This window comes from Fusarium tjaetaba, assembly GCF_013396195.1.
Source record: "Fusarium tjaetaba strain NRRL 66243 chromosome Unknown NRRL66243_c0000396, whole genome shotgun sequence".
Classification (NCBI taxonomy): domain Eukaryota; kingdom Fungi; phylum Ascomycota; class Sordariomycetes; order Hypocreales; family Nectriaceae; genus Fusarium; species Fusarium tjaetaba.
Genome location: NW_023501592.1, coordinates 10,087 through 34,792, shown reverse-complemented (window position 1 = coordinate 34,792; position 24,706 = coordinate 10,087). Strand labels below are relative to the sequence as shown.

The window sequence follows — 24,706 nt, the reverse complement described above, 5'->3', positions numbered from 1 at the left end:
CAGTCCAGACGTCTAACGCAGTCTAATTTACCAGACAGTCTGCCAGCTATTGTAATGTCAACTTACTGGCATAAGGTAATACATGCCTACCTACTAATAATTCATCAAGGACTGGCAGTTCAAGCAAGCTTCTCGGTACCTTACTTGACAATGCTGTCGGGAATGGAGTATAGATGATCCGTCATTTTTTACCCTGCCGAACCCAAACCGCTAGAGGGGTACCATCACAGCGCACTATGGCACTGCGTCTTGTCGAGTACCCGAGTATCGCATCGTCGCATGCACCCCCGAACTACTACCTACATCCCCAAAAATTCCTGTGACTCAGTACAATCTACGCCCAAATCCACGTCCGACGCTCGACAGAAGTCTCACCTCTCGTCTCTGATTCTTCGGGAAAAGGATAATTTACTAAACAAGGCTCGAGGCTTCGCTTCATCATGCCTACCATTTCCGTCGATAAGTACAAGCTTTACGAAGCCCTCGGTCAAAAGTGCGAATGCCCCTCCTTGTTCATCTTAACCCCCACCATGAGATGAGCTCTCCGACTTCGCGCCCAAGGTCTCTCTATACGTGTGCTGACAGCTCTTGTTCCTATCAAAACAGATTTACGACCGAGGAGTTTGAGGACCTTTGCTTCGAGTTCGGTATCGAGCTTGACGAGGATACTGAGAATGATGAGCGTCCAATTGTAAACGGCGAGCAGGAGCCTCCTCAGCTCAAGATTGAGATTCCCGCCAACCGATATGACATGCTCTGTTTTGAGGGTATTGTCACCAATCTCAACATCTTCCGCGGACGAATTGAGCCTCCCAAGTACCGTTTAGTCGAACCCGCAAGCGGCAAGCTTGAGTCAATCACCGTCAAGCCCGAAGCCGAGCAGGTCCGGCCATATGTCTCTGGCGCTATCCTCCGCAACATCAAGTTCGACAAGAGCCGTTACGAGTCCTTCATCTCTCTACAAGACAAGCTTCACCAGAATCTTGCTCGAAACCGGACACTAGTCTCCATTGGTACCCACGACTATGATACTATCAAAGGTCCCTTCACCTACGAGGCTCTCCCCCCCAAGGATATCAAGTTCATACCCTTGAACCAGACCAAGGAGATGGACTCTGCTGAGTTGATGAACTTCTATGAGGCTGACAAGCACCTGGGCCGCTTCCTCCACATCATTCGCGACTCACCAGTCTACCCTGCGATCTACGACTCCAACCGTGTTGTCTGTTCCCTTCCTCCAATTATCAACGGCGATCACTCCAAGATTACACTTGACACCACCAACGTTTTTATTGAAATCACCGCCACCGACCTCACCAAACTCGACATCGTCACCGACATCATGGTCACCATGTTCTCCATGTACTGCTCTGAGCCTTTCACTGTCGAGCCCGTCCAGATCAATTCCGACCATAACAACCAAACCCGAGTCACTCCTAACCTGAAGCCCAGAGTTGCTGAGGTTGAAATCGACTACCTCAACAGCTGCACCGGGCTCACCGAGTCTCCCGAGAGCCTGTGCAAGCTTCTCTCCAAGATGTCCTACACCTCTACACCCTCAACAAAAGATTCCAACATCCTCGAGGTTGCTATCCCCCCAACCCGAGCTGATGTCCTTCATCAATGCGACGTGATGGAAGATCTTGCTGTGTGCTACGGATACAACAACCTTCCTCGTACTGCTCCCTCGCGAAGTGCTACCGTTGGTGCCCCACTGCTGGTCAACAAGCTCAGTGATATTATCCGAATCGAGGCCGCCGTTGCTGGCTGGAGTGAGGTTATGCCCCTGATCTTGTGCAGTCACGATGAGAACTTTGCTTGGCTAAACCGTAAGGATGACGGAAACACCGTCGTACGTCTGGCCAACCCCAAGACCGCTGAGTACCAGGTCGTGCGATCAACTCTTCTACCTGGTCTTCTCAAGACCATTCGTGAGAACAAGGGCCATAGTGTGCCAATGAAGATCTTCGAGGTCTCTGACGTTGTCTTCAAGGATGAGTCTCAAGAACGCAAGGCTCGCAACGAGCGACATTTCGCCGCCGCCTGGTACGGCCGAACAAGTGGTTTCGAGGTCGTCCATGGCCTGCTTGATCGTGTTCTTCTCATGCTTCGAACTGCTTTCCTCACCCACGAGGAGGGTCTTTCTGGCAAGAGTGTCGATTTTGAGGTAAAGGAGAACCCCAGCAAGCCCGATGGTTACTGGATCGAGGAGCTTGATGATGCCACCTTCTTTGCTGGCCATGCTGCTTCCGTATATCTCCGTCTTGGAGGAAAAGAGAGACGCATCGGCGAGTTCGGCATCTTGCATCCTACCGTGTTGGAGAAGTTTGATTTGAAGTGAGCCCCCATACCGACCATTATCGACGTGGCATCGCTAACATATTCATAGATACCCTGTCAGCACTCTCGAGATCAATCTCGAGGTTTTCCTGTAATGTCAAAGAATCTGAAGAAGACCTACAACGCGAGGGTTAGAGCAGCAAAAAGCGGCGACGGACGCAACGAAATCACGTGGATATGCTTCAATGTGAACAAGCACGTTTCCACAACTAGGAAGACCTTACAAGATAGACAAAAATAAAGAAGAAACCAAACAAGGCCGAGTTGAACTTATGAGTAAACCGAAGGGTTTGATTTATTATACTCTATAACTACCTACCTAATTCATGTAGTCTTGAAGGAGTCTATTGCTGTCTAAGCCCTCGCCGTGTACAGCGTGTTTGGCGCAAAATCAGAATGTCATCACCACTCAAGCGAAACGCCAATGCCGGCTCATGATATGCCTCTAACGCCAATAAAAACGTCCGCATGCGTAATCAGGAAACCAAGTTTGGCAACTCAGACATCATGAACCTGAATGCTCTGCCTACATCATTGAATTTGCCATCGCACGCCTCTGCCCATCAGATTTGAAGAGGACTCTCTCGAGCTTTGCCACAGGTTTTGGCATTTCAATAGATGGAGAGTGACATGGCGTCGGCAGGCCGACATCGGGCTGGGGACTATCAATGGAGTTAAATCTTGAGTGAAGGCCCAGAGACTCAGAGTCGCGCCGTTTGATATACTCCCATTCTCCACTGAGATCGCTGGGTACGCTGTAAGAACTGCGGCGCTCAAGCGTTGACGGTGCGTCGGATTTTGTTGTCAGAAGCGGCGGTACTACGGGTGGGTGTAGCCATGGACAACAGTGCCGCACGGATTCATGGGTCTCGATAATCAAGTAAGGGCCAGGATCAGACTCTGGAAACATGACCTTCTATGTCATCTCACGTAGCTCCTGGTCGCTACGAGCTGGTGCGGGAGCTGAACTTGACGACTCGCCAGTATTTGTAAGTTGCCCCAGCATTCCCTTGCCTAGATTGAGACCTGCAATCCCGTCCCTGATAGCGGCAAAGGCGTTGCCGCTTGGTTCGGTAGAGGCGCTCCGTTCGATTGGTGCAAGTCGTGATTCAGGGGTGAGTGTCTCGTGGGCAGTCTCAACTCCAGTGAGAACCGAGGGTGGCCCCGACTTGGAGCTTGAGCTAGATGACCGAGGATCGGCATCTGCCTGGATAACGCTAGGATACTGTAAATTTGATATAGCGGTTTGGCGGTCAGTCTCTGCAGCGGCAGCGGCGTTCAAACCGCCGTTCATCTCATCCTCAGTTCTTCCGAACAGCTGATGCCACCACCTTATCTCCTTCAGTCGCGGTAACAGGATCCGCTCCTGTCCTTTGACGTGATCGTCGATACTGGCATCGAAGTCGGGGTTTGTGAACTCAGCTCGCCGACACAGAAAGTAGTCCCAAACTGAAGACGTCCGTTCTGCGGCCCGCGCATCTTTTCTCTGCTTCTCTGAATTAAAGAGGAAAGTGCCGTACTGACACGAGTACAGGTGGTATAGAAGGCGGCGCAGGAAGCGCTCATTATACTCAAAACGAGTCTTGTTTTGGCGTAAAAGTTGATAGGTGCAGTCAAGAAACTGGTGAAAGACAGGACTGACCATCTTTGGAGAGGTGGCTTCATCATCAACAACCTTTCCAGGGGCTGTTTCACTAACAGCAGCCAAGTCGGGGTCATCTTTATTCTGGTTGAAGAAACGCTTTGCACCGCTCAGCACATTCTGGAACGCGTCACCCCGGCCATCGTTCTCCCCGGGCTGAACCTTGGAACCTGCAAAAGCATCTCTCTGCACAGCGAACCAATCCTCGTGGTTCAGGTGACCCGATCGAAGCCTGAACATGTGACCGAAGGACAACCAATCTTTTTCCACAAGAACGATGAAACCCTCAATTGTGCGGTAGTAGGGGTCCAGCATGATTTGAGCCAAAGCACTGAGCTGGCTGGTACGGTCCCAGCCGTCGGAGCAGTGGATGAGAACGTGTGAATGGTTGATCCCGATCTGTCTTGCAATTATAGCTGAGCCATCCAGAACATCATGGATGTGCCGTAACCAGCCACTCTGATGGAGCAGCTCTCTGTTTGGCGGTAAAGGTGAAATGTCGGCGTCTTTGAGTGCGTCAATGACCTTGTTGAGGGAGCTTCGCATGACGTGAATATTCTCAATACTAAGGAATATCTTGCGTGCAAACTTGTACTTGTCCATATTCTCCGAGCCCATACCCTGTACTTGATTCACCATTGCATTGATAGTAGGACGAGCATCCACAATCAGGTTGCTCTGCTGTGCACCATATACTTGACGCTTTCCGGAAGAGTCATAAACGGCAGCGGATCTCGAAATGAGCTCATCTTCATACCGTTCAGTCTCTGAAAGCTCCGGCTCCAGTGATGAGTTTCCAAGGGAGACATCGGGCTGGCTCGATAGAGGCGTGCTCTCCTCGGACCCTGGTGGCAAAAGGGCGTTGAAAGATGCTGCTACTAGTTTCTCATCCTGCACGTTTGTCTTCCTTGTGATGCCGGAGAGGGGCTGCGAGCTTCGAGTGATGGTACAGTTGTTTACTGGATGGATGTACGACAGAGCCGGCACGCGGTTTCTCGAGCGGAACTCTTTCGCATATTTAAGGACATTGTCCGAGATTTTCGAGGGAACAACCAGAAAAGCAGGATATGTATCGCAAAAGGTGTAGTCCTTGTTGATATGTGTGATCCTCCAACCTTTGTCAGGCAATTTCTCGCTGATGCCCTGGCGTCTGAACTCTGCTTTGGGATCATAGACTGACCAACCGTCAACCTCTCGCTCATGCTTTAGAGGCTTGTGAGAGAAAGCATATAGCTTCTCTACTGTTCCTAATTTGCAAGTCCGAGACTTGATAAAATCGAAAGCTTCTCGGGCAATCTCGCTGTCGGTGAAGTTGAATGTCACAAAGGTGAAGTCACGACATCGCAAACGGATCGACGGAGCCTGGCGAGATCCAGGAGGCACCGGCCGAAGTGCGCAATAGCACAGCATGGGATATGGAATCCATCTCTCGCGAACTTTGGTCTTGTGAGACGAACTTTCTGAGGGTTTGGCGGATTGATCGATGGGTGCGCAGAATACCAGATGGAAATCGGTCAGTCGCAAAGTGCCATGAGTTGTTTGGCCGCCATAGATACCCTGGACGCTCTCGATGATCTACATGACGTTAGGAGCCGAAACGGAGCGCAAAGTCGTGCAAGAGCAGGCGGGATGCTCCAAATGGCGACTAGAACCAGGCGATCACGCGTACCTTTCGGGCTTCCATTTTGACAACAGTGGCCTTGCCGCGTTGTATTCACTAGACGGCGAGAGATGTCTCTTTCTAAAGTTTATGTTGTACCAATGATCTCTTTGTATGTCGGTGTGGACGATTTCTCGGAAGCTCTGGTGATGTAGTAGTAGAGGTAGCTCAATATCGCGGGGCCGCCGGAAGATGAAGAAGTAGCTGTTGTAAGGCGACCTTGGAGGGGAGGTTATGAGACGGACTCTGACATATTCGTCACTTCCAAAGTAAGAAAAATTAGAGGCGCATGGGGGAAAACCTTGGCCGCGACTCTGTGTATTAATGGATGGAGTTTCTTTTAGAGCCAGAGACAGCTCACACTCACCAGCACGAGCCACAGGCGCCCACTTGGCATAAGGCAATGGAAGGTCTATGGCAGGCGGGGCTCAGCGCTGTCAGCTACCAAAACCTAAGAAACCGCGACGTCACCCCAGAGGTGAAGGCCATCACCATGGTCCAAGCACTTTCCCATTTTGGGCTGCATCTCGTTAATTTATTTCTCCGTTCTCCGATTGAGACAGAGAATACGTACTTCTTACTTACAGTACACATGTCTTCCCATTCGAGACCCACTTCTCCAAATGGAATGTGCGACCTGGGGACCCGCCTGCCGATTTAGGGCTCAACCACACACCAAAAAATATTGAGCGAGTAAGCCAACATTTGTGAGTGCAGTGAAGCCGAAATCCACCCAGGATCGCGAATCTTTCTCTTCAGCCCGCCAACCCTCAGCTCGCCAACAGACTCAAGACAAGACACCAAGTCAAGTCCAGTCCCGACAACACAAGTCCTATTTTCAAGATGGCTCACCCCGGATCTCAGATGTGAGTTATTGTCCTTGCAATTGCGAACCCCTTCTTGATCGAATCGAAACGTCGCCATCGCCATCGCCATCGCCCATCGTCACCCCGCCAAATATCATCCTCTCGTCAGGAGAAGCCGAGTCAAGAGTCCAAGATTCACTAACAATCCTCTTCACAGCTCCAAGCGGAGAAAGTTCGTCGCCGACGGTGTCTTCTACGCCGAGCTCAACGAGTTCTTCCAGCGCGAGCTCGCTGAGGAGGGCTACTCCGGCGTCGAGGTCCGCGTTACCCCCACCGTCACCGATATCATCATCCGAGCCACCCACACCCAGGAGGTTCTCGGTGAGCAGGGCCGCCGCATTCGCGAGCTCACCTCGCTCATCCAGAAGCGATTCAAGTTCCCCGAGAACTCCGTCTCCCTCTACGCCGCCAAGGTCCAGAACCGTGGTCTCTCCGCCGTCGCCCAGTGCGAGTCCCTCCGATACAAGCTTCTTAACGGTCTCGCCGTCCGACGTGCTTGCTATGGTGTCCTCCGCTTCATCATGGAGTCTGGTGCCAAGGGTTGCGAGGTTGTCGTCTCTGGTAAGCTCCGTGCTGCCCGTGCCAAGTCCATGAAGTTCACCGACGGCTTCATGATTCACTCTGGTCAGCCCGCCAAGGACTTCATCGATCACGCTACCCGTCACGTTCTCCTCCGACAGGGTGTCCTGGGTATCAAGGTCAAGATCATGCGCGGCTCCGACCCTGAGGGCAAGGCCGGTCCCCAAAAGACTCTCCCTGACGCTGTCACCATTATCGAGCCCAAGGAGGAGCAGGCTGTCCTCCAGCCTGTCAGCCAGGACTACGGCGCTAAGGCCGCCCAAGCCGCTCAGGCTGCTCAGGATGCTCGTGTTGCTGAGGAGGAGGGTGGTGATGAGGTCCAGGCTGTTGAGCAATAGGATGCTTAAATCACCAGGCTGGGAATAGCCGTCAAAACCTGATGAAGGAAAGATGGAGATCCGTGGGATGAGAGACGGAGGTCTACTCAGGCGTCAATTGATCATTTGCATCTGCTAAAGGGCACGGACGGTTTCATTCTTGCTTGTAATGGTAGGCAAAGCATAAAAGAGAAAAAATGAGACCCCAAGATTACGACGACACGTCTTGTGACTGTGTCTTCTGTCTACCAATACCTTGAGTACCTCTGAGAGGCCTTGTTTGAACTGAGTACGTGAATGTCTTGTAGACAGTGGTGGCTGGCGTCCCTACATAATATCGGGTGAAACGCTCAAGTCTACTATCACGCTCGCTTGTCTCTCTCCAGGGTACTCTATATTCTCATACTAATGCACACCACAGCTCAGGGAGCGTCGTAACCACAATGAGACAGTTAATCATGCCATTGATGGCCATCTAAGTTCTACAAAGAATCTCAGAGGCTGCGATTGGGTTCAGATGTTTGTCGATGTTCAATTATATAGCGGTTTGAAACATACATCCTTGTTTAGAGATGTTGTTAATATCTAGCTCCCTTGTCAAGCATCTCAATTGACTTACGGAACTGGCAAATGAACGAACTGTCTGGCCAACAATCATTTATCATTCGCAATTAACCAAATAAGCAAATCTTGGACATAGCTAGAGGCCACGGCACACATGTATATCTATATCACGGAAAAACAGGCATCGAAAGATATATTCATAAGGCACATTGCGGACAGCACAATAGAGAACCCCATATAATCAATCAGGGCTTTGCATTTCCAAGCTCAAATATTATTTTTGTCAGATACACTTCCACCTGCAATTCCAATGTACTAAACGTCGTAATAATTCTTGTCTATAGTAGGTAGCCTCTGGCTTCCCCTCTTTTCTTGTTGAAATTCAAACTTGGCTTCCTCGAACCTAGAAAAAGCCCTGCGACTTGGATAACAGATCTACCACACCCGAAACATTCGTTCATGCCCTGGAGAATTGAGGCAGTGATATACGCCCCAAATCGCCTTTTAATCGACTTATAGACGTAGACAGTGACGCCTCCTTTGATCCGAACCCATCCCTGTATAAACGGCCCTGATATGGAAGTACCGCCGTCCAGTCCCATCCTATCGCTCATGCTCTGTAGTTATCGTACAACGAGGATTCGCCTGTCGCCCCAATACAAAATCCGCCAACGCCGTCCAAGACCGTGTGCCCATAGTACTCCAGTAATAGCAAACAATACATGTCGTCGATTCCGAGTCCCAATCCCGTTTGGCATAGGCAAAACACAGTTGGCACCAACATTAAAGTATGTCGTTGCGTAATGTACCATCCGCGAATGCAGCCCATACTCCGAGAGAAATGCCCGGTCAAATGGTTTGAAAATGTACAATGCCTGTTTGAGATGATGAAACATGCAAGATATCGTTTGCGGAGCTGATGATCGGGGGTTAACCGATATTATTTTACTCCGCCCCCACGTAGCTGGCAACGTCGCAGTCCATCATCGATCGCCTGACTTGTGGCGGTTATCGAGCTCGATGTTTTCGTCATAGCTCGCTTTGCCATTGCCGTTGGCGTGCCGAACATCTTCGTCACTATCCGAGGCGAGGTCGGTTAGAGCGAAACCAGCAGCTTCTTCCTCGTCGTACGCGCGAATGAGGCCCTCGCGGTCTCCACGTTGGCTGCTCATGCTGTGTCGTGAGGGATCGCCGCTCCTCCTTGCCTGCATACTCAGACGAGTTTGTAAGCCAGAAACCATGTCAGTACCGGTGGCGTCGCTTCCTCCTCGTCCAGCGGTCAACCTTTGGCCATGGGGGTCACCTCTGGAAAGGTTCAGGAGATAGACGCCGGTAAAAGTGACCAAGAATCCGCAAAGCAGCGACAGAGTGTTGACTGGGTCGTTCGTGTTGAATCCGCTGAAGAGGATAAAGGAGGCACAGAGGGTGGCGGTGGTGAACGTTACGTAGTAGAGAGGGTTAACACTAGCACTCCTATCAGTAAAGGCCTACTGTTAGAACTCCATAAGCCACTTACATGTTAGTGGGGAAGCTGGCAAGAGCTTTGTTGAAGTAATTCATCTGAGTCACAATGCATACGGCCGTTAAAATCATGAAAACGTATGTCGAAGGGTGGCTGAACTGGTTGTGGCCAGCAAAAGTAAGCTTAAGCGCAATACCAAAAGCCTTGACAGACATGACTGAAATGGATCCGACGGTGGAGCAGATGGAAAGATAAATGAGGGCGTTTCTCCTGCCATAGACAGGGGCGATCTTGTAAATCATAAAGACGGCAAAAGCAACAACGGCGAAGGCGTAGAGAAGAAAACCTGGTATCAGTTTTAGAAACTGGCATCCCCATAAATATTCTCCTTGTGTACGAACCTGGCTGAATTGCATAGTGCAAGATCTCGTCGACGGTCTCGATCTCCTCATCCGGAGGCGCATGAAGAACAATAATGACAGCACCGATCAGGCATATAGCACTGCCGAGCTTGCCCAGCGTACCAAGCTCTTCGTTGAGGAAGTACGAGCCAAGAACAGCACCAATGAGCACACTGAGAGCTCCAAGAGGTGTGACGAGGATGGCAGGGGCGAAAGCGTATGCGGCAAAGTTGCAGACTTCTCCTAGACCAACTAATTTGATGTTAGTGAACATGTCAATGGGGATCATGTCTGATAGAGCACTTACGAGTCGCAATACCGGCCCACCACAAGGGATTCCGAAGGTAGACAAAGCCGTCGCCTTCAAAGCCATGTCGCTCTTCTGCTTGGATTAATCCCTAAGTTAGGAAGTGGATTAGCTTCTGCTCAAGGCGAGATGCAGGACATGGCGCCAGCCGTTGAAGCAACGATAGAATTCGCCGCTCGCGCAGACAGACAGTAGCTATATTGGACGAACCTTTTTTGTGATAACGAAGCTTGTTCCTGAAATATGGTCAGCCTTGTGACGCCCCCAATGTAATCAAACATGACTTACCAATCGCCAAGGCCGATGTCATAGCAAGAGCCAGGCCGATATACCTTGAGGGAATATTAGCATTTGTAGCGAGAATAGCGTGGTCGGGTTACAAGAAGGACCCGATCGAGGTGGCTTCTCAGGAGAAGGCCAGCGGGAGTGGAACGCGACATACTTGTCTTCAATCATGATGTTCTAGAGGGCGCACGACAGTGACGAAACGCACAAAGTCGACTTTTCTATATATGTACCCAATGCGCTGAAAGCGATGATCCGAATCGAATAACGGGTTGGGCAGAATGCGCCGCAGAGAGTCGGAGCTGAACTGAAAGGATCGTTCACTATTGGCGTGGGCTCGCACCGGGCGAGAGAAGCCGTATAGCAATAATGAGTGTTGAAACGAGTGAGTTATTGATGAACAGGGCTCGACTTTATTGCAGACACATCAAAGTATTGCCGCAGGATCTTCGTTGGGAAAGTTAAATCGAGATTGGAGTTCTGGCCGCGTGGACGACTACAGAGTCTTGGTGTTGGATGCAGATGGAGGGGGGACCAGGCGTGCTGCTGTCGTTGTAAGGAAGCGGTTTGCGACGGAGCAAGGTCGGTTTTAGGGTATCGTATGGTCCAATTATTGTCGAATCCGTTATTGACTTCGTATCTTGACAAGCGTGAGACTCGTGATGCGCAACGACGGTATTCGCAAAAGGCAGGGGGGGTTGGATGATAGGGAGAAGGGACAGCTTGGCTGGATTGTAAGTAAAAATGGAGAGGCTGCAGCAGCAGTGCGGATGGGATAAGATACAGTACGTACGTATGTGCTGTGCTGTAGGAGGTAAGCGGTTGACGGGTATGGGTCAAGTCCAGTTCGTGTGGGAGAGACAGAGACAAAGTTTGGGGAGGCCAGATCAGACCCGACGAGACCAGACAGGGGCCTGCTAGCTACAGGCTACGGGAGGCTTGGACAAAACCAGCAGTGGAGAAGCAGAAAAGGCTGAGGTACCTGGGCAGAGGTGAGATTATAGTGCGCTGACAAGTACCGCCACCAGAATCAGGCACAGCAAAGTTCAAGAGGTTTCAAGAGAGGGCGCCAACAGAGGACAATGGATCCATCCACTACCCCCTGGCGTCAGGTCCATGGCCCTGGCGTTACAACTTAGACTCACTAACACTTCAGGGCCCTCAGGACCAAGGTAAAAAAGAGGTGTCCTGGGGTAGGGATCCTGCCCGAGGTCAAGTGCCTGAATGCCTGCACTTTTTTTTCTCTTTCCCTTTCTTGCATCTGATGACACTTCATTCCACGATCCAGTTATTTTATCTAAGAGTCCCCGAGAAACTAGTGACTAGCAGCCCGTAAAGATAAAACAAACCACTGAAATACGGCAACTTAAGGGAAACTCGGCACGGACCCGAGCGTCGAAACATCCATAGCAATTGCATTAGGTTGCCTATTGACTTCTGCTGACTTTGAAGTACTACCTACTTACCTTAGCATCTGAGGACAGGACAATAGGTACAATAAATAATTAGTTGTATGTAGGTATGGATCTAAAGCCGAGGCTTGGACGGCACGATACGACACAACCACAGCAAAACACGATACGATCGATGGGTGCGAGTGGTTCTCGCCCCTGAACTAATATTTGACACGCACACAAGTACGTTCGTTGGACATGCAGCTGTCAGCTACAACAGAGACTTGGGTTGTTGCAGAATATTCACCAATATCGCAGTCACTTGAAATAGCCAAATACCTAGGTGGTATCCGTAACGTCAGTGGGATTGCCGTATTGTTGATCAGTTCCCCAGAATAGGTACTGTAACTCTTGTCAGTTGCTCTGGACAGGACCTCTAGATTTCTTGTGCATACCTACCAACCTATGTCTGTACTTATATATCTAGTTTATACGTTTCCATTAGATTAAAAAGTAACCAAGTGACAGATATCCGTATATACATACATACACGACTCTGGTGATGCTCGCCGACTTTTACTCCCTGCCCCTGCACACTCAATTCACTTCCACTACTAGCGCTTCCGACTGCTTGATTCAAGGGGGACGGACGATAAGCCCCTTGCTTCCATTCTCATCATCTGCTTCTTACTCGCCATCTTTCGGCTTTAACCCCTGGACTCGTCTCCATTTCCAGCCCATCAAGTTCGTCCTCGTCCCGCAACCTGTCCTCGTGTCCACGTCAGCAGCCCGCATCTCAAGCTCCAAACAGTCAGTCCTTGATTTTTTTGGGGGAAAATGTTTTTTTTTAGCATCCGCAGTTCGGTAGTGCCTCGCTCGCTCCGCTGTAACAAAGATCGAGAACTTCTCACCAGCGCCTCCCGTGCGCCACATTTAATAGTTTTCGGTGTCTGAGCCACTCGACGTTAGATATGTTTGTCCTTACTGAAGCAGTTGCGAGAAACTACAACAAATACCTAGGTATACAAGTATCGTCTTGGCAGGTGGACTCTTGCCGTCTATGAATGAGTGAATCCAAAATGCAACTTGGTCTGATATTGTGGGCTGTTATTAACACGCCAACCCTACTCCGTACCTACATACTACGTATTCATCTTGTTCCTGATCGACACTCTTAGCGCTCAACTTAATCAACCCCTAACGTAGCCGACACCTTCCAACAGGGATCCATGACGCCCTTTAATGCTACGGGTGACTCGGCGCTGGAAACAAGTCAAGGGATCAATGCTCATCACTAAAGTGTTTCGATCTTTTGTTTCTGTTTGGTGGTGACGATCTGGCCAAAACCCCTTCACCATGATTATCACGATAATCCAGATCACGTTATTTATAGAATCTTAGCGACCAGATCTCAAGATAGATAGGTAGTGTTCTCATCAAGCGAATCTGCTAAAGGCTCCCCAGGACCCTACACCAAACGCCTTCAATGGCCACCTAACCCGGTAGTCTAGAAGGCTCATATTGTTTGCTATAAGTAACCCCCGACTAAAGCGTAGGTAGAGTATAGATCCACATCAGAAATGCTGTCCGTCTCAACTATCTCCCACGCTTCACTATAACTTCAACTCCAAGCACCGTTCACAGCTTTGAGTTTTCCCTCCGGTCCAGCCGCCAACGCCTCATTCCATCCCACGAACCATGTCATATCATACAGAACCAGAGCTAATCCATCTGTTCTCTTACCAACCAGGATCGTGCATTTTGTTCTTATATTATTATTGTGAAAGGGGAAAGGGTATCGACACTTGCGTCATCAACAATCGAGTATGGAACAAAACAAAACAAACGGCCTTGTGGTCGGTGGCCGGGATCAAGCTCGACCTCATGAAATGCAGAAATGCATAAGATCTTTCTTTGCCCTATAAAATTAGTAGATGTGGATTCATTTCTTACCTACCCAGAATCCGCTGGTATGATGGGTGTCTGTGACCCATATTGTGTCGTTCAGAACATGTTGCATTCATTCTTACCACCAGGAAAACTTCTGCGACAATAGCGTTGAGAACAACGACAAAGGTCAAGGACCTGACTGTCGAGTTCAGATAGCCACTGGGCATCATATTACCGGCAGCTGTTGAATTTTAGTCATTGAAGAGGGGGTTTGCTTGTCGATATTGGAGAATGTTGCAGTTAGTTTGGAGGCGAAATTATTCAGGGACGACGGCGCTTGGCATCTGCATAACGTTAGTCAACATTGCAACTCAGCTGAGGATCTTCCTTGACGCACCTTGCTCATCCTCTGCATTTCCATCATCGTCACCACCACGGGGTCGTTTACCAGCAGCCGAAGGAGTGCTTGGTGCTTGGTCTTCTGGCTCATGTTCATCTCTCCAGTCGATTTCGTCCAGGTCTTCATCGTCGGTCTTCCGTTTCTCGGCTGTCTCTACTGTCGCAGAAGCCTCTCCGAGGTCAACGTTGAAAGAGGACGCTTCTTCCTCCTCTTGAAGAGTGGTTGTAGTGCTCGTGTCATTAGTTTGTGCATGGAGTGGTTCTGGCTCGGCATCAGCGTTGACCCCATCTTGGGTCTCTGTATTCTCTTCAAGAGCGATGTCTCCATTGAACTCGGCTTCCTCGTCTAATTCGAAGTTGGCAAATGGGTCAATCTCGCTGTCAGCTCGTGCTGGAGTAAATTCGTCAGTAATAGTGAAAGAATACGTTGTGCTGAAGTCAGACAGGGTGCGGTGATGTTTGGATTGATGGGAACGAAGATATTGTACTTTGGGTGAAAGAATTTGCATGGCTCCGTAATTGCGCTTGACAGTTTTCCGGAATTCTGCTTCATCTTTGTTGTGATCTTCGACATACTCCGCTACACAGGGGGCACAGAGGCAGAAGTCGGGGTAGTAGCAAGAAAGGGAAGTGGAAGAGGATGAGGTCGCTTTACCATTTTGTTCAAGGCCGTCCTCATCGACAGCCTCCGGGTCCTCCGAACCAACAGCAGGAGCATTAACTGATATCTCAATCTGAGTTTCGGTTGCAACGTTGATATTGTCTCGATCGTCTTCCTCATGGCCGTCCTGGGAACTGGCCTGCTGGCCATCAACTCCCTGGTCATCGACTTCCAGGTTTTTGAACTCTTGACCCTCGGAACCAATGGCATTAGGGTTCGCATGTTCGTCTTCCAGGTATTCATCCTCATTTTCTGCTTCATCTATGTCGCTGTGATGTTCGTCATCAATTGGGCTGTCGAACTCGTCCAGTTCCTCATGAACGTCATCGATAGTTGCAGCTGTTTCCAGCATACTAGTTTCAGCAGTCATGGGAGTCTCGAAGAGATGGATAACTTCATCAAGCCCCTTCCCTGCCGTAGCACTCTCAACGAGATACTCGAAGCGCTTTTCTGCGTTAGGTTTGGTAAAAAGGTAGGCATACAGTGGGCGTGAGCCATCTGGGTCCTGGTTCTTGACAAGAAGGTCGAAAATTTCAAGAATCTGGCGGAGTGTCACGTTCGACATGGTCTCGCCTTGGGTTGTCTGTTCAAAATGTCAGCGCATTCTTGATGTAAGGCAGAGCCTTTTCTCACCTCAACAAGTTCGAGGCCAAGCTCATCGACCTGGAGTACCAAATCATCATCCTCGGCAATCTCATTTTCAAGCTCACTCCGAAGACCAGCAATCAACTTCTCAAGTGGCTCATCAAGAACCGAAGTATCGGAAAAGAAACCATGGGTGGTGGTGGAGAACATAGGAAATTCATCTCCTTTATACTGTACCGTTATAGCAGGAAAGCCCTCGTCTATCTTCCCATTTGAATCTTCTCCAGTAACTGAGTGATCCACATGATCCGCATCAGTGGTGGTGTGCTCGTCATATGCATCTGCGACATGTTCACCCGCGTCATAACCGTGATCTTCAACTTCCTCGACAGCTTCGGTAATTTCGTCATTTTGCCCTGTTGGCAAGGTAGTGGTTTCTTCATGACCATTCGCATCTTTTCCATCGTGTATTTCGTTGTTGCCACCGGATGTGTGAATATTTTCACCACTATACTCATCTGCCTTCGCATCCTCGGCTTCAGCTTCAACAGCCGTAACCTCATAATCGGGCTCTGCTTCTTCTTCCTCTTCTTCCTCCTTCAGATCGCCAGGCTCATTTTCATCATTGTGGCTTGGCATGTCATTCTCGTCTCCAGTGTGGTCGGATAACTCTTGTCCGGTTGCAGTAGCATCATTCTCAGGTTGTTGGTCATCTTGCTCTTCAGCATTACCGGCTGCTCCGTTTAGATCAGACCTTGTTGCAGGGCTTGCGGCAGCAGTTTTCTCATCTTGATGCGAGTCTTCTGGTTCTGCATTATCCTCAAATTCGTAATCAATCTCGTGTGCAGATGCATGATCGTCAGACACTGCATCGCCACGAACGATTATTTCATCCAAAATTTCTACATTCTCTCCACTTTCTGGCACGTCTTCGTCGGGTGGCTGAGCTGTTTGTATCGATCCCTGAGTCCCAAGCTCAGGAGCCTCGGTCACTTCATAATCCACACGTTCGGGACTGTTTGCGGTATCTTCGACATCATGTAGGTCAAAGTCTACATCTTCACCCGTGATACCGTTCGTCTCGTAGGCTTCATGATTCACAGCGTCCTCGTCTTCTTGCATTTCTCTATCCATGCTCTCCAAGTTGTCGTCGTTCTTTTGCAGGTCATGATTGGAATCAACCATGTCGGTATCGAAGTCGATGAGATCGTCCTCAACTTTACTGTCCAAGATTGGCTTGGCCATATCAATGTCCATTTCGATCTCCGTCATGTCTTAGGATTTTGTTTGGATTTTTCAGAGCCGGTCCTTCGGATCGATTTGAGTGGAAGAGAGTTGTGTGGAGGAATCGAGTGCTCAACGCGTTGAAAGCAGATAGAACTAAGGTAATTGGGGAAATGTACGTGCCCAAGGGCGGGAGTTTGCTCGCGTGGGGATGAAATCGTAGACGCGGTGGTTTGAATCAAACAGACAAAGACCAAGCTTGGCTAGAAATGTAATTTAGGCTGGTATGCGACATTTGATCCAGGTTGGTGAGATTGTGTTTGATAAAAACGAAGGACGCCCACGCGCGCCGTTCTTATAGTGCTGGAGTTTTTCCTTTGGCTTGTCTGTGAAAGAAAAACGTGAGATAGGGAGCTTCTGTTAAGGTTGAAGGTCGAAGTTGAGGAGAGTATATGGAGTTATGGACCACCTAGGCAGGCCTGGCAGGCAAGCTCTCTACCTAAGAATGAATTTCGTTGGTGATTAAGCAGTGGGTCCCAGAAAGGCTGAGTTGAGGTGAGTGTCAGGGAGGTAAGAGGCTGACGCTTACCTAAAAAGAGCTAGCGTGGGGTAGCTGGCTGCTGGGCCGTGCTGTTCTTTTCCTTCCACTTTGTACTGTAGCAGCAGCTCCTGAGGTGGGCTCCTGGCTTCCAGGTGGCCGTAAGAGGGGTACGTACCTCTCCATGCTCCTGCACCTCCCACCGACTTGAATATTGGCCCGCTCTATCTAACATCCAGGGGACGAGCATTCAACAACTTGCAACTCTCATCGCAATCAACAAACATCTGCTCGAATTAGTCCGCCAAGATGGTGCGCAACATCTACCACTATCATCCCTGCTTACATCATGTACTCATGCTCCCTAGGTCGTCCTTGCGGCTTCGATTTGCACCCGTGGAGGGAAAGCTGTCCTCTCGAGACAGTTCCGAGAGATGCCACGATCGCGCATAGAAGCCCTCCTCGCCTCGTTTCCCAAACTTGCCGATAGCGGTACGCAGCACACGACTGTCGAGCAAGATAACGTCCGATTCGTTTACCAGCCCCTCGACGAGCTCTACATGGTTCTCATCACCAATCGACAGTCCAACATTCTCCAGGACATCGACTCCCTGCACCTGTTTGCCCAGGTAGTTACCAGCACATGCAAGAGCCTCGACGAGCGCGAAATCGTCAAGAATGCCTACGAACTGCTCAGTGCTTTTGACGAGCTTGTCACTCTCGGCTACCGTGAGAACTTGACCATTAGCCAAATCAAGACCTTCCTTGACATGGAGAGTCATGAGGAGCGCATCCAAGAGATTATCGCAAGGGTAAGAAGTTCCATTGGGACCTCATTCACAAACGCATACTTATACCAGCATAGAACAAAGAGTTGGAGGCCACTGAGGAGCGAAAACGAAAGGCGAAACAGCTCGAGATGCAGCGCAAGGATGCTGCTCGCAGTGGTCGCGGAGCTATGGGTGGCATGGGCGGAATGGGCAGCAGCGGTGGTATGCCCAGAAGTCCTTCCTATCCCTCATACAACGCCCCTTCGCAATCCAATACCAGTACCTACGACTCATACGAGGCGGAGAAGAACAAGTCCTTCAGCAAGTAAGTGGCACTTACGGTGTTCTGAAAGACAATTGGCTAACACCTTCGAGACCGTTGGCTCCTAAGGCCAAGGGTATGCAACTGGGTAAGAAGTCCAAGACAACTGACATGTTCGAGCGAGTACGAGGTGACATGGGAGGCGAAATCGACGATTCACCTCTTGTCGCACCCGCACCCGTCCAGCATGCTGAAGCCGCCGAACCTCGCGTCTCGTCAACCCTTGATCGCGATGCTATCCACGTCACTATTTCAGAGACTATCTCGGCCAAATTGTCTCGCGAGGGTGCTGTCAACTCCCTAGCTATCAGTGGTGATCTTGTTCTCCGCATCTCAGACCCTAGCCTGACAAAGATCAAACTCGGCCTCCAAGCTGTTGCGTCACATGGCGTACAGTTTCGTACACACCCCAACGTTGACCGAAATCTGTTCAATGGCTCCAAGATTATCCAGATGAGCAACACTGCACGTGGCTTCCCGGTCAACAACGCTGTTGGCGTACTGCGATGGAGGGCTTCTCCCAAGGTTGATGACGCCAGCGCGTGCCCAATTACGTTTACTGTCTGGATCAACAAGGAGGGGGCCAAGTACAACATAACGGTCGAGTATGAATTGACTGGTAACGATGCCCTGAACGATGTTAGCGTCGTTATTCCCTATGCAGGTAGCGAGCCTGTTGTTTCAAGCTTCGATGCTAGCTATGATGTTTCTGGCGACGCTCTCGAGTGGACAATTGGCAACGTGGATGAGGAGAACCCCAATGGCTCATTCGAGTTCGAGGCCGAGTCCGGCGACGAGAATGATTTCTTCCCTATGACGGTTCGCTTCAACAAGAGCACACCATACATTGACGTTGACGTAAGTCCCTATCCCGACGTGCATACTTGGAGTACATGTTAACGATTTCACAGGTTCACTCCGCGTCTCTTTTGGAAGAAGAAGAGGAAGTGACGTTTTCCAAGGAGATCAAGTCTCACGCAGACAACTTCTTGGTAGAATAGACGGAACCCAAAAGTCTTTCGGTTTAGGAACAGCTTCTGGGCGAATTTACTCTATAAAAGGATAGGGATATGTATTTGAGTAGAGCCGGAGATAGGCATTAGTAGGAGTGTCTTGGCGGTTTAGAACCTAATGGCGCAACGACAATTGATGTTTCGTGTTTTGGTCAATCATTCTGTCAAATAAGTGGCCGTTGTTCATCATTATTGATTGACACGAAATCAGCTTCCAGACAGCTAATTATTACGCACGCAACAGTGAATGTTGTTGGGTAAGGTAGTTGAAATACAAAATCGAGGTATTTTCACTCATCATGGAGCTTTGTTATCACATCCTCGATGTTATTTTCTCTTCCTCGTTCGTGCCTGAGCTGTATAGTGCGAGTTACTCACTAATGCACGGTCCATACTCACTAAATCCTCCCTGTGGGCTTGTTGTTGCTCAGTCACAACTTGCATACAACATTGCACTCTCCAAGCAACACGAAAAGTGATGTTTTTCAGCTCATAGGGATGTTGCAAGTCCTCTGAAAATACTCTCATGGGCTGTGTCGACGCCACAGATAAACATGACGCAGCGACACCAACTTGCGCCCTTCAGCGCGACTGAGTATCAAGACAGGGCACCTGATGGCTACCCTGTGAGCTGCCCGACTCTAGATCTCACAGCAACCTGGGACCCAGTGGACAAGAACATACTGGTGTATAGACCTCCTGGTCAAGTCGTTTCCAAGATTCACCAAGTTGGTGCGCCTGGCCAAAAAGCACCAGACGCGCAGGCAGTTACTTGGAGGTCTGATGGTCAGTAAGCAAATATTCCATGATCGAAAAGACGACTCATTTAATCATCGTAGGCCAGTTCCTTGCAGTCGGATGGAGTGACGGCTTTGTGCGATTAATGGGGCTCGAGAACAACAAGGCAGCTCATCATATCAAAGTTGGCGAATCTCCAGGGAGCAAGATCACGCACATTGGATGGGCGAGTAGCAGTATTGCTGGGAAGAGCTCCAGCGCCGTATCTCAAGCTCTGAAGTATGGCCTCGGTGAAGATTCAATGCACAATGGGGATGGGCTTCCATTGGATCTTCCTCGTGAACTGACTTTCCTCGAGGTTGACACAGCATTACCCAAGATCAGCCCTCTTCCCAGCAGTAGTGCCGGCTCCGGGTATGTCTTCAGCTTCCACGGTCGAGCCCAGCATACTAATAATTCCTTCGCAGAGAAGATGCTTTGGTTTTCACGTTGAGAACTGGTATAGACTTCCTCTTCCAGCCCCCAAAGCCAGAGGAGTATGATCAAGTCAGTGTTATGATCATCGGGACCAGCGATGGTCAACTCCAGCTGAGCATATACGATTCGTTCATCATTGGCAGCTTTCAATGCCCTCAGATTAACCCGTCAAGCTCGCAGCTAATTCTTCATGCATCGCACCCACATATATCAACCCAGGCTTTACTAGTCGCAGACAAAACAGAAGAGCCAGAAGAAGTGCACCTGGTGCCTATCGACCTTCCCTTCATCTCATCCCACCCTATCAACCTTTCTCTCCTCGCCTCCAAGCTAACCAATCTTCAAAAGCTATTGAGATATCTAAAGCAAGCACAACTTCATATGCAGGTCGAATGGCGAAACACGCGCGAGCTTCCCACAAGATTTCTGCGAAGTATTGAAGGCGATCTCGAAAATCTCGAGACCGGGCCACGAAGTATTGTCCCTGCTCTATACCATTTGGCCGTGACAGGTCACGCCTTTGAGCCTGTACGCGAGTGGTTGGTTGAAAGTCTGGCAGAACGAGTAAGTGACTGGGAAATTCAGGCTTCTCGTGACATTGGCTAAATTCTTCAGGGCCATAAACGATGGGATAAAGCAGTAGTCTCCGGCTTGGAGGGCCTCAGAAATTTAGTCCACGAGAACTTCCTCCCAGCTCTTGATCGCTGTGCAATCATCCTAAGCAGGCTGCGAGGCTTGGCTCAGTTTCATGACACCCGAGATGACATCGGATTCACTCTCCAGCAAACTAGTCGCTTGATGGATATTGTCCAATGTCTCCAACTCATCGGTCACAAGGTTCTGATCAACGTGATGGACGAACTTGATAGCTTCACCGCGTTCTCAACATGGCTTCGCTTCCAGATCGACCGGCTTGCCTCTTCTAGCTCCGCGAGCGAGGAGCTCACGGAAAAGGAGGCAACCATGGACATTGCAAAGGTTCTGAGTTACATTGAGAATTATCTCATCGATAGCCCGCTAAGGCTATTCTTTGACGAAATGACCAGAGAAGACTATGAAGCAGACTGGGCACATATAGAAGATGGTCCAACTCTGCTTCATGTCCTTGATCAGGCGTTAGGAAAGTGTGAGAACGGCCAGCCCAGCATGAAAGCTCTCCCCCGTGTCGAATTTCTTGTATCATATGCCACGACCTGGGCGAATCGCACATTCAAGGGCATTGCAGAGGCAAAGAAACGTAGCGTTCGACTTGGAAACCCAATTAGACTCTCAGCTGGTCGTGTGGTGTCACATAGAGATATGAGGATGAGCAAATCAAAGAAAAAGGTGCTTGAAATTCTTTGGGTGACTCATCTATGTACTGACATCGAATCAGGAAACAAATGTGGTTACTGCCTTGGCATCTAAAGAGGCTAAAAACGAAGGTGAGATGAGCCCTGTTAGATGACCTGAAGAGCTATTCTTGCTAACAGATGGAAGTTCAAATATTCTCCGTCAGCATCGATATTATCAATGGCATCAGTACCAACAGGCCGCCAAAAGGTTGCCGTATCGATCTTGGCTCACGTACATTGATTGACTTGAAGTTCCTCAACGACGAGACACTTGCCATACTAAGTAGCAGTCAAGGTGAGCTAAGCAGGAAGTTTCTTCATGCAACAAGTATGATGCTAATGTTGCAAAAAGATACCGGGCCGCAAGTTGTCTGCGTACCTATCCGAGCAGAAAGGCTTACATATGCCGAATACGATCCCAGCAGGCTTAGTGAGACACCTTGCGTATCAGTTGATGGATTTACGGCCTACTCTTTTCCGGAGAAGTCAGTGTCTAGACCATTACGTATGGAGGTTAACGACAGGAATAATGTCAGGGGCGACATGCCCCAGAGAGTCTGCGTTGTCGAGAGTAATCGCACCACTATCAAAACGTTTACTTTTCCGTAGCTCAAGCTGCCACGCGGTTCACTCCGATAAAAATCAAGGTAGAAATGGGAGAACTTGGAAGGTAATCCGAATCCGGCGTCATGGACTCTCAAAAACAGATGTTGACAAAGACGCTAGCTTAAATAATTTACAAGGTAGAACAGAAATATGAAGTGCCTCCCCATTCCACTCATGGCAGTCAAGTCACTGCTGCCGAGGCTTAGTGATGTTGAAGAACTCGGTTAATCCCTCAACAACGGCCTCGACATTCATGTTGACCAGGGGCATGCTATCGTACGAATCCTCCTTCATGATAGCGACAAGGGCCAGGTAACGATCCACTTCGCGCAGCATGATGGGCTTGTTTCCGTCGTGTAGGACAAGACAGCTTTCTGCAGTGTTGCAGCCAATCTGCTTATCGATAGGTGCGCTCCAAGGTTCACCCTCGAGACGACGCCGTCCTTCGTCACTGCGCTGCCACGTACCATAGACCTCAGTTATATCAATGATGACATCAATGTAATCACTGCAGATCTCGTAGCTCGCCATATCAGCAGTTGCGCTGTCAGTGGCGATATAGATCTTTGTAAGCACATCAAAGAGGTATGCCTTCTCGAAACGGCACGTGCGGCAGAGGTTGGTAAGCATGGATTCCAGCGTTCCGAGGCGAGGAATGAGCTTCTGGATAACCTTGCTGAAAGCCTCGAAAATAGAATGGTTGTAGATGGAGGTTAGGTGGAAGGTGACAGGGGCGTTCTCAAAGCCGTGGTCTGACAACTCGTCTTGGATACGGATAGTGATGTCGCGCTGAATATCGAGCTTATAGTCATCTGAGAGGCCGTCAACCTTGTGGATGAAGACCTCGATATTGATGTTGGGGTATGTTCGCTGAAGAAAAAGGATCGTGGTGTTGAGGCGCATGACTGCTTCGAGGTAATCATCCTGAGCGTCGATGACCCAGATTAGGGCTCCAATCTCGCTGAAGATTGCCTCTATGTCAAATCCTGGGTTCTCAAAGACGTCGATCTGGCCTGGGAAGTCCCAGACTTGGAAATCCATGAATGAGCTATGCAATTATGAGTCTATGATCACCACGGCCAGGGTATTGGTAGCACTAACGCCATGGAATCCTTCTGAATTCTAGCCGTTGATTCAAGGAATAGAGTCTCGTTCGGGGGCAGCTTGTGGAAGACTACACTCGAGATGGATGACTTTCCGCTCCTATGACATACTGTTAACTGAAGTCTGCTCTCTTCTCCCGCGCATATCATACCTTCGTTGACCCATGAGTAATAGACGCGGCTTCCCCTTAGGAGCTGCGCCAACAGAATTGGGTCCGGGGGCGGCAGGCTTTTGTGCATCCTTTTTAGATGCCGGAGCTCCGCTAAGTGACTGTTCAAAAAGACGTTGAAGGTTTAGCTGGGCTGGACTTGTTCCGCTGGCAGATGTATCATCTGCCTCATCAAAGGAGCGCGCAAGGTTGTAAATTGGAGGACTGAGTGACATTTTGGGGCTGGTGCTATGGCAATGAGAAGGGGTAAGGGTGTTGAGGGTATTGGGTTATGGTTACGGGTTCCTGGGTTTGAGTGAAACTGGATATCAGGTTTGCTCATGTCACTTGATATACAGCAACACTATCCTGAGGATTCATCTCCTTTTATTGTCCTCTTTCGTTGTGTAGAATCAAGATGGCGAGCTATCAGTGGTTGATACGATGGGCACTGACGGACAGGGACATGAAATACCCGCCAACTGGCAGCACCTGATACATCGGAGCAAAAGGATCCCAACCCATCCATTGCATTATCAGGCGAACTGAAGGCGTAGAGGGCTCCAGCTGGCGGGATTGGACGTGGTGAGGCTTCAGCGGTCTTTAAACCCCAACTCGTACTCATACTTGCAGGTAAGCGTGGCTCGTATAGAGCCTTGCCTCACCACGCCTCGCGTTGTATAAGAGACGCGTATCCTCCCTTGAGGTGACACAGACTCCTCTACACAGCAGCGGCCCAGCCAAGCGAGTGTCCATCGAATCAGGGCGTCCACAGAGCTGCCAGGACGCTGATGCTGTAATTTTGTGGCCGGCGCCACGACCGAGTACCAATCTTTACCTCGATGGAGGCCAGGGTTTGGTGACATTCTGCGGGAGCTGACAGGATAGGAGGAACCCTTAGAGGTGACAGCATTGTTGCGCTGCGCTGTGCTGCGCTGTGCCGTGCTGTGTCGTGCTTTGTTGTATCGTGTTGCATTGGTCACACGATGGGTCAAGCGCACACTTGAGCATCGAGACATGAGAGAGAAAAAGAAAGGCATGGGAAATCAGACGCAACAAGCACTAGTATCTTACCTCCAT

General features: G+C 49.7%; 8 protein-coding genes across 8 annotated transcripts; 4 read left to right on the top strand and 4 right to left on the bottom strand.

The window, feature by feature from the left end:
* Nucleotides 1-440: 440 nt before the first annotated feature.
* Nucleotides 441-2,435, top strand: FTJAE_13257 (phenylalanine-tRNA ligase alpha chain; the record flags this gene model as incomplete). The annotated part of the gene is made up of 3 exons (XM_037346382.1): nucleotides 441-493; nucleotides 607-2,337; nucleotides 2,390-2,435. 3 exons carry the CDS (start codon nucleotides 441-443, stop codon nucleotides 2,433-2,435), a joined length of 1,830 nt encoding a protein of 609 aa, XP_037199724.1.
* Nucleotides 2,436-3,256: 821 nt separating this feature from the next.
* Nucleotides 3,257-5,666, bottom strand: FTJAE_13256 (myotubularin related 1; the record flags this gene model as incomplete). The annotated part of the gene is made up of 2 exons (XM_037346381.1): nucleotides 3,257-5,557; nucleotides 5,652-5,666. The coding sequence occupies 2 exons, from the start codon at nucleotides 5,664-5,666 to the stop codon at nucleotides 3,257-3,259; spliced, it is 2,316 nt and encodes a 771-aa protein (XP_037199723.1).
* A 77-nt stretch (nucleotides 5,667-5,743) lies between these two features.
* FTJAE_13255 (40s ribosomal s3) lies at nucleotides 5,744-7,425 on the top strand (the record flags this gene model as incomplete). The annotated part of the gene is made up of 4 exons (XM_037346380.1): nucleotides 5,744-5,754; nucleotides 6,230-6,335; nucleotides 6,402-6,508; nucleotides 6,666-7,425. 4 exons carry the CDS (start codon nucleotides 5,744-5,746, stop codon nucleotides 7,423-7,425), a joined length of 984 nt encoding a protein of 327 aa, XP_037199722.1.
* A 1,526-nt stretch (nucleotides 7,426-8,951) lies between these two features.
* On the bottom strand, nucleotides 8,952-10,594 carry FTJAE_13254 (DUF803 domain protein; the record flags this gene model as incomplete). Its single annotated transcript, XM_037346379.1, has 7 exons — nucleotides 8,952-9,432; nucleotides 9,485-9,776; nucleotides 9,832-10,083; nucleotides 10,139-10,229; nucleotides 10,349-10,374; nucleotides 10,427-10,470; nucleotides 10,581-10,594. 7 exons carry the CDS (start codon nucleotides 10,592-10,594, stop codon nucleotides 8,952-8,954), a joined length of 1,200 nt encoding a protein of 399 aa, XP_037199721.1.
* A 3,176-nt stretch (nucleotides 10,595-13,770) lies between these two features.
* FTJAE_13253 (uncharacterized protein) lies at nucleotides 13,771-16,609 on the bottom strand (the record flags this gene model as incomplete). Its single annotated transcript, XM_037346378.1, has 5 exons — nucleotides 13,771-13,800; nucleotides 13,848-13,948; nucleotides 14,040-14,051; nucleotides 14,105-15,350; nucleotides 15,401-16,609. The coding sequence occupies 5 exons, from the start codon at nucleotides 16,607-16,609 to the stop codon at nucleotides 13,771-13,773; spliced, it is 2,598 nt and encodes an 865-aa protein (XP_037199720.1).
* An 814-nt stretch (nucleotides 16,610-17,423) lies between these two features.
* Nucleotides 17,424-19,207, top strand: FTJAE_13252 (coatomer delta subunit (delta-coat); the record flags this gene model as incomplete). Its single annotated transcript, XM_037346377.1, has 5 exons — nucleotides 17,424-17,426; nucleotides 17,483-17,926; nucleotides 17,980-18,209; nucleotides 18,260-19,064; nucleotides 19,118-19,207. The coding sequence occupies 5 exons, from the start codon at nucleotides 17,424-17,426 to the stop codon at nucleotides 19,205-19,207; spliced, it is 1,572 nt and encodes a 523-aa protein (XP_037199719.1).
* Nucleotides 19,208-19,773: 566 nt separating this feature from the next.
* FTJAE_13251 (cyclosome APC subunit Cut20 Apc4) lies at nucleotides 19,774-21,881 on the top strand (the record flags this gene model as incomplete). Its single annotated transcript, XM_037346376.1, has 5 exons — nucleotides 19,774-20,005; nucleotides 20,059-20,371; nucleotides 20,425-20,998; nucleotides 21,050-21,760; nucleotides 21,810-21,881. The coding sequence occupies 5 exons, from the start codon at nucleotides 19,774-19,776 to the stop codon at nucleotides 21,879-21,881; spliced, it is 1,902 nt and encodes a 633-aa protein (XP_037199718.1).
* A 679-nt stretch (nucleotides 21,882-22,560) lies between these two features.
* FTJAE_13250 (Ras-like G) lies at nucleotides 22,561-23,862 on the bottom strand (the record flags this gene model as incomplete). The annotated part of the gene is made up of 3 exons (XM_037346375.1): nucleotides 22,561-23,422; nucleotides 23,476-23,577; nucleotides 23,630-23,862. The coding sequence occupies 3 exons, from the start codon at nucleotides 23,860-23,862 to the stop codon at nucleotides 22,561-22,563; spliced, it is 1,197 nt and encodes a 398-aa protein (XP_037199717.1).
* Nucleotides 23,863-24,706: the final 844 nt, after the last annotated feature.